This window comes from Labeo rohita, chromosome 16 (assembly GCF_022985175.1).
Source record: "Labeo rohita strain BAU-BD-2019 chromosome 16, IGBB_LRoh.1.0, whole genome shotgun sequence".
Taxonomy (NCBI): Eukaryota; Metazoa; Chordata; class Actinopteri; order Cypriniformes; family Cyprinidae; genus Labeo; species Labeo rohita.
This window is the reverse complement of record NC_066884.1, coordinates 23317579-23333762: the sequence shown is the minus strand read 5'-3', so window position 1 is coordinate 23333762 and position 16184 is coordinate 23317579. Positions and strand designations below refer to the sequence as shown.

Below are 16184 nucleotides of genomic sequence, written 5' to 3'. Positions count from 1 at the left end.
CTTTTTTTTAAAAAACAGACCATCTTTTTGACACAGCACTTTATATTTGCATAATATAAAACACATTTGCAGTGTTCTAGACAGTATTCATATTACATACTAAAGATATACATGTGTACCATACACTGTCAGGAAAAAAAGGTACAAAAGCTGTCACTGGGGAAGTACCTTTTCAAAAGGTACGCCTGTGCACCTTATTTACCCTTAAAGGGTGCATATTAGTACCTAAATGGTACATTTTAGTACCTTGATTAGATAACACAGTTAAATTACATAGCGGATTTATCACATTTCTCAGGGCACAGGTTAATTGCTGCAACAGGAACAAAATTTATACAGCACTGAACATGTTGTTCACACTGCTTAGTGTACTTTACTGTGTGGTAGTAGTTTCTAGTTATTGCATACTAGATTTGTAGTGCAATAGTAAATTTATAGTGCTTATTAGATTTATAGTTTATAGCAGACCTGTAGTACATGCAGTACTAGATGTAGAGAATATTAAACAGTATTGTAAGTGTTCCCAGCATTCTCCAAGCAGCATTTTTTTAATGAAATAAATCTTTATAGGTTTTTAGTATTAGTTATTAGTATATTTTCAGTATTAGTACAAGTTAGTAGTTAGTCATATCGCTGCAATGCAGTTAGCTACTTGGCAACCTACATTTTAAAGCTTTCTTAATACTGGCAATGTGATAGAACACAATTACTCAGTGATTACACGGCTAGAAAAGAAGCGTTTGTGATCTGTGAATGTGACTTTGTGACAAGTGCTGCTGGCAAAGACAGGAGCTGTAGTAATGAAGTGTTGGACCCAGTTTACACAGGTTAATGTCACATGATGCTTTATTCCCTGCTGAGACTCCAGTGAGAGGGCGGAAACAGGCTGTTGCCTCTCTGTCTACATTTTTTTTTTTTCACGGTTTCATTGCTAGATTCTTGTACTGATCAAAATAAACTTCATTACTTCACTGTGTGAGAAGAGATTAAATGAGCGATTTTGATCTTCTCCATGAGCTTTCATCAAGCTGTTTTGTCATTATGGTTTTTTGGTTAATAACTCTACACTTACCTGTGCTCACAGAAGCCATTGTAGATATTAGACTAGTCTTCTTTTAATTGTATTATATGTGCAGTTGTACTGCACTTCAAATCTTAAATGTGCATTTAAAAATGTACTTGCGGATAATATAATATTAATGAAGTGAAGGCCACTTAAGTGTTCTTAAAAAGAGAGAACACTCTCAAGACTTGCTTCTTAATGCATTTTAGTTCACTTTATGATAATGTCAAATGAAATGTTTTACTTTAAAGTACATTATGCTGTAGCCTAATAATCATTTGTCATGTTTTAAAGGAGCTCTTATGATGTCTAGACTACTGTACTAAAGTACAAGTACTTGATCATAACTTTAACTGCAGTGTGGTATTCATTAGAAAATTTTAAGTTAATATATTTTAAATGTACTATTTTGCAAATTCTTCACTACAAAATATAGCAAAATATTTAAATTTAAGACGTTAAAGATTTTTAATGTTTTTAAAGAAGTCTCTTCTGCTCACGAAGCTTGCATTTGATCCAGCAAAAGCAGTGATATTATGAAATATTTTTACTATTTAGAATAACTATTTTCTATTTTAATATATTTTAAAATGAAATTTATTCCTGTGATCAAAGCTATATTTTCAGTATAATTAGTCCAGTCTTCAGTGTCACATGATCCTTACTAATCCTTTCCAGAAATCTTTCTAATATGCTGATTTGCTGTTCAAGAAACATTTATTATTATTTTTATTAATATTTAAAACAGTTGGGTATATTTTTTTTCAGGATTCTTTGATAAATAGAAAGATCCAAAGATCAGCATTCATCTGGAATAAAAAGATGTGTGACATTATACACTATATATAACTATAGTATAAGTATAATATTTTTTTTCTTTTTGAGCAAGGATGCTTTAAATGGATCAAAAGACAATGACAAAAATATTTATAATGTTACAAAAGATTTTTATTTCAGATAAATACTGTTCTTCTGAGCTTTCTATTCATTAAAAAAAACTACTCAGCTGTTTTAACACATTTTTGAGCAGCAAATCTGAATATTAGAATGATTTCTGAAGCATTGTGTGACTGAAGTAATAATGCTAAAAATTCAGCTTTGAAATTACAGGAATAAATTACATTTTAAAAAATTTATTAAACTAAAAATCAGTTATTTTAAATAGCAAAATTTATTTCAAAATTTTACTGTTTTTGCTGTACAGTGGATAAAAAAAAATGCAGGCTTGGTGAGCAGAAGACACTTCCTTGAAAAACATTAAACATCTTAGTGTTCAAAAACTTTTGACTGGTAGTGTATTAAATAAATGTAAATGCATAACATACAAGTTTCAATAGAAATTACATTTTATATATATATAAATCCTTATCGGTGTATATACACATTTACCGTATTTCAAAAACAATAAATCAACAATTGTGAAATCACATATAAAGATCTAATTAAATCCTACCGAAGTTGGTCAAAAAAAAACAACATTAAATTTAATATATTACTTGCAATTACATGAAATTAAGTTTATTATTATATTATTAATAATATATTTTCAGTATATTACTTCTGTGATGTACTCATGTATTCATATACTGTATGACTATTCAAAAATATGCTAAAGTGTACTTCTTTTTCACAAAGGTTATCCCTAACAATTCTCATATTCATAATTACTCATACTGCGTGAATTATATTGTGAAATTTATTTATATTGTGTACAGACCTTATTTTGTTTGTTTGTGCTATTTTTGTGTCTGCAGTCTATCAGCTTATCTAACAGCTTACACCAAATAAACGTTCCGTAAGAATCATTTGCCACATAAAAAAATTCCACGTTTATAATGTTTTTGTGTTTTTTTTTTTTTTCTGCCACACTGACACATTACAAAACAGCTCTGATTTTCCATCCATGCTTTACTCGAAAGGGATTTTTTTCTATGAGGGCTACAAATCTGTACTGCAGAGGCTCACCATGCGAACAGGGTTTAACCCATTTTGATGGCTGTGCCATATTGCATTATAAATTATTAACAGCCAAGGCAGCCCTGCATTATGTCTGCTAAATTATGTTTGCTAAATTATGCGTACCGCACGATTGTCCTCTAGTTTTATAGGTTTTTCACCGTGCGTTCGCGAGCGTCTCTGTCTCATATAGGTGTGGTTAACATAAAACATCCAGTGCTGTGAGGTAACATTTCTCCTCCTGCTTGGTCAGGGAGTCTCTACAGACTCATTGCAATGATCCAATTCATGTAATGTTGCTGAATTGCATGTTTGTCAGTTATTCCCTTATCTCGTCCCAAGGGATGAAAGCACTGCCCCCCTCCCATCTCTCCATGCTTTTGCGATTCAGCGTTACTATGGTAACAGTGGAGACCTGCCTTTGCTCCTCTCTCCCCAAGTTCTTTAGAAACACTCCTTGCCAAAGTTCCCCCAAACTGTTTTTGCGGCAAAGAAGTTGCAGCAGAATTCAGTCTCCTCTCTTTTCTTTCTTTTCTATCTCCAGGTTTTTTATCAGCAATGACTAGAAGTGACACAAAGTAAGACTGTACACTCACCAAGGCATCAACACAAGCTTCTCCGTTGCGGTCGACCTGTGAGAGCAGCAGAGAAACGGGGAGTAAACGAGCGCAGGAAGGAGAAAAGGAGTGTGCGAGGACAGTCGATGGATGCTGCCCGGATTGAAGGGACAGCACATTCTCATCTGACGAGGAAAAGAAAGATTTCAAAATTGAGTCGAAGGACAGAAACTCGCCGTCAGGTAAGCTCGTCCAATCGGGTAACAGTAAGAGGTTAGACATTCCTCGTCTCTCCATATCTATACTATCTATCTATCTAAGAATCTAAATGGGTGGAAAGATAGATGGGCCATCTGTGATGTTTCCACATCTCTCTCTCCCATAGGCATGGTGTGTGAGAAGGGTATTCAGATCCTTCTCACCATCGTGGGTGCTTTCGCATCCTTCGGCCTGATGACGGTGGCTATCGGCACTGATTATTGGCTGTATTCGCGGGCGCTCATCTGTAACAGCACCGCCAATACCACACAAGAGGATCCCCATAATAAGGAGAAGAAGGACCCCGGGGCCTTGACGCACTCTGGCCTGTGGAGGATCTGTTGTCTGGAGGGTCAGCTACTATCTTGGCTCTTTGTTGTCTTTTGTGGGGGTGACATCTGTGTGCAGTTATTTGAAATAATAAAAGGAGATTTATTAAAGGGGACATTGGATGCAAATTTCACTTTAACATGGTATTTGCATATAAATGTGGACACAACCACCCTACAATGAACAAAAATCCATTCACGCCTTTTTTTTAATCCCCAAAAAACCTAAACAGTCTCAATTATCAAGCTGTTTTGATTTTTTGAGCAGTATGATGTCATATTGCTCAAGCCCCGCCCACAACCGCTGACAGACTGTCCTGTATTAGCATATTTCCTCCCTTCAACCGGTTGTACGCTGTCTGACATTTTCTCCACGCTCGAGCAGCTGTAGCGACAGCAACGTCTCATAAACAATGCGGGTGTTTTGTAATTGGATGTAAAAGTGAACATAAGAGTCTTAATTTTCTCCAGACATCAGAGCCACTGAGGACACAGTGGATTAGTTTTGTTTTTGATGGTAATGCGACACCAAATACACAAAAAAAAATGAAGAGAGGGGTGGGGTGAGCAGTAGCTCATTATCATTTAAAGAGACATGCACCGAAACGGGTCTCTGTGAACGGTTGTTTTTGACTAAAATGGGTGTTGTTTTACACAGCCATTGAGGAATTTTAAACAAAGTATGCTGTAGACAAACTAGCATCCGATGTCCCCTTTAACATGTGCCTTCATTGGGTCAACTCTATGATAGGACAGTGTATATATTAAAAAAAAAAATACTAGGCAACAGTATGGAAAACAGAAAATAGTACATCAAATGGGATATGATGTAGGAATAAATATGTTTTAATGATTTTAATGATTAATGCTTTTTGAAACGTATTTCTGTATCATCTTTTAATTCTATAGACTTAATGGAAATTATAAGATTAATCAACTTTTTTATTTTATTGACAGACATGGTTTTTAACAGTAAGAAATGAAAAACATATTTGCTGATAATTTTGTGAAGAAAAAAAATTATACAATATTATTCACAAGTTTGGGATTGGTAAGATTTTTTATGTTTTTGAAAGAAATCTTAAAGAAATCTCTTTAATACTCACCAATGCTGCATCTATTTGAAAAAAATACAGTAAAAACTGCAATACTGTTAAAAATTATAACAATTTTTAAAAGATGGTTTCAATTGTAAAATATTTTAAAATGTAATTTATTCCTGTGAAACCATGGTACTAAATGCTAATAACATGGTACTAAATTTTATTAATAATCTTACTAACCCCAATCTTTTGAACGGTGTGTGTGTATATATATATATATAATATATTCTTTATAACTGCAGTGACAATATAAAATATTATCTTTATAATATCACATCACATTTTCAGATTTTAAGTTAGGATCAGTAAGTTTTTTTATGTTTATGTTTCGTGTGCTCATCAAGGCTGCATTTATTTAAACAAAAATACAGAAAAAAACTGTAAAATTGTGAAATGTTATTGCAATTTAAAATAACAGTTTTCTATTTTAATATACTTTAAAATATAATTTATTTCTGTTATCAGATATGAATTTTCAGCATCATAACTCCAGTCTTCAGTGTCAAATGATCTTACAGGAATCAGTGTTGGAAACTGTACTGCTTAATTTTTTGGAACCTGTGATACCTTTTTCAAAATTCTTTTGATGAAGTTTAAAAGAAAGCATTTATTAAAAATGGAAATCTTTTCTAATAATATAAGTCTTTACTATCACTTTTTATCAATTTAACACAAGAATCATGTAAAAAGTATCACAGGTTAAAAGTTGGATATACAGATGTTTTCAACATTTATAATAAATGATCACATTAGAATGATTTTTGAAGGATCACTAAAGACTGGAGTAATTATGCTGAAAATTGAGCTTTGCATAACAGGAATAACTTGCATTTTAAAGTATACTAAAACAGAAATTCTAATAATAATTTCACAATATAACAGTTTTTAATTTGTTTTGATCAAATAATTGCAGCCTTCTGTAAAAAAACATTAAAAATCCTACTCATCCCAAACTTTTGAATGGCAGTGTGTATCACACTATTTTCAATATTTATATCCAGTTTTTTTTATGTATCTGATCTAAAGGGAATATTCTTATTTTTATGTTATGAAAACCCCCTGACTTTTATTATTTTTCAGGCATGGCACTGTTTCCAATTGCAAACATACTATAATCATAAGATTGTTAATAATATAATTATTCATCAAATTAATAGGATCTCCCAAGCTTTACATAATGCACATTATTCATGTATTTTCATTTACACATCTACATTATTCTCAAAAAATGGCTAATATGCCTGGATGAAACCATTTCAAAAGTAGTTACATTTTTTGTTTAAATAGTATTTAAGGATAATTAACATTATTAAATAAGTATTATAAAACATCTACACGTCCTGAACCCTGATATGGCCATTTACTGCTAAAGACTTTTGAGTGTCAGAGCCAAGCCAAAAATTCTGTAAAGGTCTAATTAAAAGGCTGAGCTGATTGCATTGAGAGGTCAACACAGAGGGACAGCAGTCGCGGTCTTAGGGGCCGTTCTAGCGCCTCGTGTTCTCACTCATCCCCGTGTAATGCGCTCTCCGCTCCGCCTGCAGCCAGCCATTGTGCTCTGCTAATTTAGCCTTATGGCTAAGCTCTCTGATAACAAAGCATTCAATTAAAGATAAGCCTGGATTCCCAATCATCACAGCGGCGCGGCTTCTCTCTCAGTCGTCTCTCTTTGTTTCTTTCTCGATCTCATTAAAGCTTCGCTTTCCCCTCTTTCTTTGCGCCTTTGGTCGCTGTAGTGTTACAGCACTCTTGGCATAGTTTAGAGGTCAAGACATCCTTGCTTTCCCCAAGGATTAGAGCCAAGATGGACGCTTAGTAGAAACACAATTAAGAGCAGGTGAAGTGGAAAGCAGACATTTTGGATCTGCATAATGAATGTCACCGCTAAACCGACCCAAATAGCAAACACTGTTGGCTGTGTGACGATAGGTGTGCTGATTGTCACATCAAGCCGACACGATTCTAGACACACACACACGCTGGGCCTCGTCCTGCCCTTCATCTACGCTCCCCTGCTGCTGTAGCAATCGATAGCAGAGGCTAATGCTACTCTTAAAGCTAATGAGGTGCTTTCATGTTTATGTAACTTAGATCAGAGAACGCAAGGTCAAGGTAGGTAAATACCTGCAGGCCATACCTGCTGAAAAGTCCAGTTTAGGCCAGCATGAGTATCTATACTGGCTTTTTAATATTTTATTTTAGCTAGTTACATATCTCAGTTTTCTTTACTTGATGTACTAAATTAATAAAGTTTATAACCAATAAAAATAAATAACTACCCTTCTGTGGTACACCAAATATTTTCCCATGGTTGGCAGGTCTGTTGCACTTGATGACAGTAACGATTGTTTAGAAACAAGGCCATTACTGAAAAAACCCAAATGGTGATGGCAGATTCTCCTCAGTGACACCTTTCCCCTTTGTGCCCTCGTCTCTTTCTTGCAGATTAATGTCCATGAGAGGAGGAATATAAAAAGACAAGTACAAAACAGCTGTGAAAAGAATCCCCCCCACAACTGTCCACCTGTTTCTCCCTTTGTCTGTCTCATCAATCCATCACATTCCCACTCCATCAGTCAACACCAGTCATGATGTCATCATAGTGCGTCAGTCTGTCTGTCTGCACTGGAGCGGGTAGCTATTCCCTCCCTGACTGACTCCAGGGCTGATTTCTGTGGTGCATGTATGTATGCGTGTGTGTGTGTGTGTATGTGTGTTTTCTGTTCCACATCTTAACAAACGAACATAATGAATTAAGAGAATTAGATCTGTATCAGACCTCCCCATCTAATTTAAAGAGATTGAATTGCGGATTAGACCATTAATTGGTATTTCAGAACTCTTGCAGTATTTCCAAATTAGATTTTAGAAGGAACGATATGTCTGTCTCTGTCTGTCTGTCTGTCTGTCTGTCTATCGATCGATCTACATTGCCTTGCGAAAGTATTCATACCCAGTCATTTTTTCAAATTTTGTTTTGTTGCAGCCTTATGTTAAACTGCTTTAAATAACTTTTTTTTCCCACCTCAATCTACACTCCATACACTATAATGAGAAAGCAAAAAACTGATTTGTTACAACTTTGTAAAGGTATTAAAATTAAAAAACTGAAATAAGTACATTGCATACATAAGTATTCATACACTTAATGCGGTAATTAGCTGAAGCACCTTTACAGCCTCAAGACTTTTTGGTATGATGCGACAAGCTTTGCACAGCAGCATTTGGCAATTATCTGCCATTTTTCTCCTCACCTTTTCACCTCTCAGCTTGGATGGGGGCTGGCAGACATTTTCAGGTTTCTCCAGAAATTTTTGATTGGGTTCAAGCCCAGGCTGTGGCTGGGCCACTCAAGGACATTCACAGAGTTGTCTATAAGCCACTCGTGCTGTGTGCTTAGGATCATTGTCCTGTTGGAAGGTGAACCTTCATGGTTCTAGGTTTTTATTAAAGGGATAGTTCACCCAAAAATGAAAATTCTGTCATTAATTATTCACCTTCATATCGTTCCAATCCCATAAGACCTTCGTTCATCGTCTGAACACAAAATAGGATTTTTTTTGATGAAATCCGAGAGCTCTCTGACCCTCCATAGACAGCAAGGGTCCCACAGGCTAAAGTGTAGTAACATCTACAAGCAATATGAATGCTCCTGAGCTCAATTTCAAGTGTCCCAGAGTAAGGTATGAATACTTATGCAATGGAATGTTTCAGTTTCTTATTTCTTATAAATTAGCGAAGTTGTTACAAACTTGTTTTTTGCTTTGTCATTATGGTGTATGGAGTATTGATTGATGTGATTTATTTTTAAAAAAAAAAGAAAAAAAAAAAAAAGTAATTTAAAGCAGTTTAACATAAGGCTGCAACATAAAACACAAAAAATGAAGGGGTATGAATACTTTCGCAAGGCACTCTATCAGATCTATCATCTGTCTGTCTGTCTGATATTAATGCCTGTTGTATTATTAGAAAACTTTTTTGTGTTTATTTTAAATTCAAATGTAAATGTTAGCAAAATAATATTAAAACAATAAAATGGAAGGCATATGTGAATATAGTAGCATTTTAGTAGGAGAATTTTTATAGTCATGCAGTTTGCAATATACATCCAGAGCTGGGGGGTGAAAACTTTTTGAATTTGAAAATTTGGTAAATTGAAAGGTAAATTGTATTTAAATTGTATTTAATTTGTCTTCCAGGAAACATGCAAGTATCTTCTGTTGCTTCTGAAGGGCAGTACTAAATGGGAATAACATTAAATATGTCAACCAAATAAGAAAAATCTTGACATCTTCATCCTGTTCAAAAGTTTTCACCCCCAGCTCTTAATGCATCACGTTTCTTTCTGGAGCATCAGTGAGCATTTGAACCTTTTTTAATAGTTATGTTTGAGATATTAAGATACTTAAAACACTACCAATCAATTTTTTATTAATATTTTTATTCAGGATACATTAAATTGGTAAAAAGTACACAGTAAAGTGACAGTAAAGACATATATAATGCTACAAATCATTTGTTTCAAATGCTGTTATTTCAAACTTTCTGGATGTTTCCACAAAATTATTAAACAGCACAACTGTTTAACATGCTAATAAGATAATAAGAAATGTTTCTTGAGCAGCAAATCAGCATCTTAGAGTAATTTCTAAAGGATCATGTGACACTGAAGACTGGAGTAATGATGCTGAAAATTCAGCTATAGCTGTTTTAAATTGTAATCATATTATATATTAGTACTGTTTTTAATGTTTTTTTTTTTTTTTTTTGATCAAATAAATACAGCCTTGGTGAGCATAAGAGACTTCCTTAAAAAAATATTTAAAATCTTACCAACCCCAAACTTCTGAATGGTAGTGTAATAAGCGATGTCACTTAATTATGATCGAGATGAGTATTAAATATTAAAACAATCCAGCTACAGGCTCTGCCAGAAAGTGCAGTGAGTGCTTGTACATCAGGGTGTGATCACGTAGACTATATTTGTGTGAAAGTGCGAGGGGTTTTTATAGAGGTACAGTGCTGCAGTTCTTTCTCAGTTAAGCTCAGAATTAACATATGCGCAGTACGTGCAGGTTGTTGCAAAGATGTCTCACCTCTGATGTTCCTGTCTTTTTGCTTGTAGGGGTAAAGCGTGGCGTGTGCTCCCAGATCAACCACTTCCCAGAGGACGCTGACTTTGATCATGATGGAGCAGAATATGTCCTGCGTAAGAGGCTGCCCTTTATTACAACAACAGAGTTTATCATGACAAAGCATTTCTGCAGCATGAATGGAATGCAGCTACACCAAATGTCTTTGCCTTGTGAACAGCTCCCCCAAAAATAAAACACTGCCACTGTTTACTCATCCTTGTTTACTCTCAAATCCTTGTTTTTTCCCAACTTTTTTAAAAATAATATTTGTTTTAAATGCAGTTTTGGAACACCATGGGGGTGTTTATATAAATAATGATTCATGTAATTCTGCAAATTCAATCCTATGCTTCATATCCTCTAAAATGCTGCAAGACATTTCTGTGCTACCGCTTCCCATGTGCACGTGTACACGTCACACGCATAAATGCATGCATGCACACAGGTTGGCATTTTGGTTGGTATTTAGATGGCATTTCCTTGCGCTGTCCCAGCTTGACTGGTCCCAGATGGGATGCCGAACTGCCAGGGGAACATTTTTTTCCTCTGGGGCTTTTTCATACACAGTACACAACTGCATGATTTAATTAACCCAGGTGCCTCATTTTAGCTTAATATTTCTATCTAAAAATGTGTGGAGATATGAATGCACAGTGTTAAAGACCTGAAGAGAATTGACTCGCCTGCACTCATCACGTCTCGCGCTTCTAATGCTCTCCGTCTCTCACCCTCTCCCATCTGTCTCTCTACTCCACTATTCTCTCTTTCCCTGCAGGAGTGGTCCGGGCCTCCAACATCTTTCCCATTCTTAGTGCCATCCTGCTGCTAATGGGAGGAGTCTGTATCGCAGCCAGCCGTTTCTACAAGAGCAAAAGGAACATCGTGCTGGGTGCTGGCATTCTCTTTGTGGCGGCAGGTAAATTATGTGCATTGTGTCTATACAATGGTCCAGGAGTAAATGTCAAATTACATCTAATATTTACTTGCATCTGAAAAATGTGTCATACGCTAAAATCTTGAGAATCTGGGATTAAAAAAAAAAATTAAACCTGTAAATAAATATATACATGGACAAAGCTTTCAATTTAAATTAAGAAGAAATTTTAGATTTTTTTTAATATAATATAATATAATAAATATAATATAATATATACAATATTTGCATTATTTTGCAGTCAAGATTAAGACATAATTATATTATATTATATTATATTATATTATATTTAGAATCTGGGATTTAAAAAAAATAAACCTGTGAATAAATGTATACATGGAAAAAGCTGTTAAGATTTTTTTTATTTTAATAATATAATATAATATAATATAATATAATATAATATAATATTGCATTCAGGACTACATCTATATTTAATTATATATTATTTTAAATTATATTATATTATATTTAGAATCTGGGATTTTAAAAAAAAAAACCTGTTAATAAATGTATACATGGCAAAAAGCCAATTTAAATTAAGAAATTTTAGATTTTAATAATATAATAAATGTAATATAATATAATAAATATTGCATTCAAGACTACATCTATATTTAATGATATATTATATTATATTATATTATGAATCTGGGACTTAAAAAAACATGAATAAATGTATACATGGAAAAAGCTGTTAATTTAAATTAAGAAGAAATGTAATATTTTCATATATAATATAATATTATATAATATTGCATTTAAGATTACATCTATATTTCATTATATATTATATTATATTATATTATTTAGAATCTAGGATTTAAAAAAAATAAACCTGTGAATAAATGTATACATGGAAAAAGCTGTTAATTTAAATTAAGAAGAAATGTTAGATTTTAATAATATAATATAATATAATGTAATATAATATAATATGTATTTTTTACATATAAAAATTCTAAAATTCTTGTTAAATTAGAAAAATGCTAAATAAAAGCTTTTGCACTAATGGTAAAGACATTCGGACCCCAAAGCATGTTCGGTATGTACTGACAACAGAAAACACCACGAAATGCAATAAAATGCTAAATACAATATTACAAAATGTCTTTAAATGCATGTCGGTACAGAATGATCCACAATGTTACTGTAAAATGTAAAATCTGATAAAACCTATTCCCAGATTGGACTGTGAATCTTATTATTCTGCAAACAAAAGCTGCATATGACTCTACTTCTCTGTACCTGTGAGTTTTGATCAGTTGGCATGTTTCTGACTATTGATCTGTAGGCCTGAGTAACATCATTGGTGTGATAGTGTACATTTCTGCCGCTCTGGGTGACATTTCCCCAAAGAAGGACGAGGATAAGAAATGGCAGTACTCCTACGGCTGGTCCTTCTACTTCGGCGGTCTCTCCTTCATCCTGGCCGAGATGGTGGGCGTGCTGGCGGTAAACATCTACATCGAGAAGAACAAGGAGCTCCGCTGTCGTTCTCGCACCGATATCTTCAAGAGCACCACTCATGCCATGCTACGGCTCCCGAGCTACCGCTTCCGCCGCAGATCGCGTTCCAGCTCCCGATCCACCGACCCCTCGCGCTCACGAGACCCTTCTCCCGTGGGCGGCCCGCCGGGGGGAAAGAACTTCGGAATGCCCCCGTCCGCTTTACTCTCCCAGGGGCCCATCTCTGTATCCACTCTACCCAACCCTCACTCACGGTCCGCTCTGCCAGGGGGCGATATTTCCCTTTACACCCTTTCCCGAGACCCCAAACTGGGTGGCTTGGGAGGGCTGGGCGCCCCTCCGCTGTACGGCACGGTGGACCGTGCCACTCTATACCAGCTGCACAACTGCTTCCCTAAGGAGAGCGGAGGGGGCGGAGGAGGCATGATGATGAGCGGGACGCTGCCCTCGCTCAAATCCCACAATCCCTCAGCAGTCCAGAATTCTTCCAACTCCAACGCGCCGCTCAGCAACTCCGTCCCGTCGTCCCAGCCTCCCCCTTTCTCCTCGTCTACGGTGGAGCGGGAACGAGGGATGGGAACGCTGGATAGGCTAGGAAAAGGTGATAGAGAGAGTAACTCCAACACGCTAAATAGGAAAACTACACCAGTTTAGACAGATAAAGGAGCAAAAAGCGAGAATACCGTTGGTGGAAAGACTGGAAAACAACTAAAAAGAGGATAAGGACAAACATCTCATAATAACAACAACACTCATGTTTTTTTTAACAACATGTTTAATCTTAATGAATCCATAATCATGGGATACTGTGATATTTAGATGTGGAATTTCAAGACGGTGAAGTGTTGTTGTTATTACGACTAAGTTTGAACCGCTAGCTCTTAACATGTTGAATAATTCTAGTTTTTAAGCTAGATTTCGATTTTCAAAGATTTCTGACTGTGATTCCAAAACGTGATACTGAGCACTGCGGAAACATGAGTGTATTCAATACGTGTGAGAATGAGATTACTATTACGACTAACTTTGTGAGAAGCATTTTATTTATTTTCAAGAAAGTTTTATTTTCTACCCTTTGATAACATGCAATTTAGTGTAATATCTGTATATCTGTCTTCCAGCTCAGTAAACCATAATTGATGGACTGAAATGAGAGTTAAACGAAAAGATTTTTATATAAATCTACCATCATATTATTTTTGTTAAAATCACTGTTAGCAGTAGACGTAGCACTTGTCAAATTGAATTGAAAATATTTGTTTTGGGGCATTAAAACATTCCCTCACTTGTTCAAAGAGGGACAGATGATATATTTGTATAGAGAAAATGGTGAACGATGACATTCAGAAGAGGGACTTCTATCCAAAACTGTGCTTTTCAAATCGGAAAAAAAAAATACATTTTGAAATGCAAATGTATATTACACATAACTGTATTTGAAGAAAAAAAAAAAGAGCGCTACATAAAAAAAAAATCTAGAGTACAGGTGTGAAAAAAAAAGAAAAAAGGGCGGAATGGGTGGGTGGGGCTTTTTTTTTGAATATGTATGAGGACATTGTCTTCCTTAAGCTCTGATTGGGCTACACTCGTACGTTGGGGCATGTCCTGTGTCTTTTGTGTTTTCCCTTCATCGTGTCATGTGAACATGACAGCATCCCAAAGGCAAAGCTCCCCTCCAAAAAAAAATGAAAAACAAACAAAAAAACAAAACAAATGTTCACTGTGCTGCACCTGACTCCCTTTGACTGTCTGCTTCTCTAAGTGAGAGATGATATATGTGGACATTCTGCTAACCTTTAACCTTTACTCCATGATCCCAGCCAACAAGAGGTCAACACAGGACATTACATAACAGAGTGCAAATGGGCATCAAATCACGATCTCCTGCAACCGGGGGTCTTTTAAGTCATTAAAAAATGTGAAAAACTACACAGACAGCATTTATGTGGTCAGTTATGAATATTATGTAGTTGAGAATAGATATATCTAGAGAAAATATGGTTTATCTTAATGTGTGATAAACTCTAACACTGTATTGCACGAATTTTATATATAAAAGAAACAACAGACAATCTACGAGTGATGTCATTTGTGTGTTTTTAACATGTTTATCAATAACTAAGATCATCTTTCATGGAAGTATGTTTCTGTCTCAAAGTAAAAAAATACAGACAGGTAATTGTGAGATAAGGTCAAAAATGCAAAAAATAAATAAATAAATAAATAAAATCTAGGGCGCTAAGATTTCCACGATCAGGAAAACGCGGATGGAATTGTGGAACCTAGTCATAAAAAAATTTACTGTATAACGTGGAATGTCATGGAATTTGCCTAATTTTGGATGAATAAATCAAAAGTAGTTCAGTACACTTACATTCAAATACATTACGAGTGTCTGTGAATATGAATATGATTCATTTACTACACATACTAAAGCGTGCAATGCTTGTGGTGTTTTCAGCCTCTGCCACCACAATATACGAGTACATAAATACATAAACATAATCTCTAGAACTGCTCTGAGAGTCACTTCATGAGCATTTTACCATTTCTTTTGAGAAAAACCATCGTCATATGTACAGACAGAAGCTTAAAGGTCTTCACAGCAACCCATCAAAATAAAAGTTCGGTTTTTAAATTATTATTTAACTTTTTTTTTTTTTTTTTTTAAGCAATATTGACCAGAAAAATTAACTACCAGACCGTTTAATTACCAGTAAATACACAACAGTGTTTCTGAAAAATCAGAATTTGGTCAAAATAAAACTTTGAATACAAATTTTTGTTCAACTTTTAATAAATTGATGTTAAATTGTGTAATTAGACATGCTTTTTAAGTAATTATATATATATATATATTTTATATATATATATATATACAGGGGTTGGACAATAAAACTGAAACACCTGTTTTTTTAAAAACAATTAGTACGTTGTTGAGCCTTTTTGTGCCCAATGCAGCATCATTTCATCCTGGGAATGACAAATATAAGTCCTGCACAGTAGCCAGAAGGATTTTAAGCTATTCTCCTCTTGCAAAAAAAAAAAAAGTGGCCAGGTCACTACGTGATGCTGGCGTAGGAAAACTTTTCCTAACTCGCTCTTCCAAAACATCCTTCAATAATATTCAGATTTGGTGACTGTGCAGGCCATGGGAGATGTTCATCTTCACTTTCATTTTCATCAAACCACTCTGTCACCAGCCTTGTTGTGTGTATTGGTGCATTATCATCCTGATACAAGGCACTACTTTCAGGGTACAATGTTTGATCCATTGGGTGCACATAGTCAACCTTCACTCTCTGCTCTTACTGGTGCAGTGTGCAATCAGTGAAGATAGGCCACCAGGCTGTGCAAACATATCCATGAAACCTCCAAC

At 35.0% G+C, this 16184-nt stretch overlaps 1 protein-coding gene across 1 annotated transcript in view; it reads left to right on the top strand.

Annotated features, from left to right (window-relative positions):
* cacng8b (calcium channel, voltage-dependent, gamma subunit 8b) overlaps positions 1–14869 on the top strand; it is a 32681-nt gene extending 17812 nt beyond the window's left edge. The window contains exons 2-6 of the mRNA XM_051131895.1: positions 3564–3818; positions 3962–4186; positions 10392–10475; positions 11177–11317; positions 12630–14869. Coding sequence (XP_050987852.1) covers positions 3964–4186; positions 10392–10475; positions 11177–11317; positions 12630–13459 — 1278 coding nt within the window. The 5' untranslated portion in view covers positions 3564–3818; positions 3962–3963 and the 3' untranslated portion in view covers positions 13460–14869. The remainder of the gene's footprint in view (positions 1–3563; positions 3819–3961; positions 4187–10391; positions 10476–11176; positions 11318–12629) is intronic.
* Positions 14870–16184: the final 1315 nt, after the last annotated feature.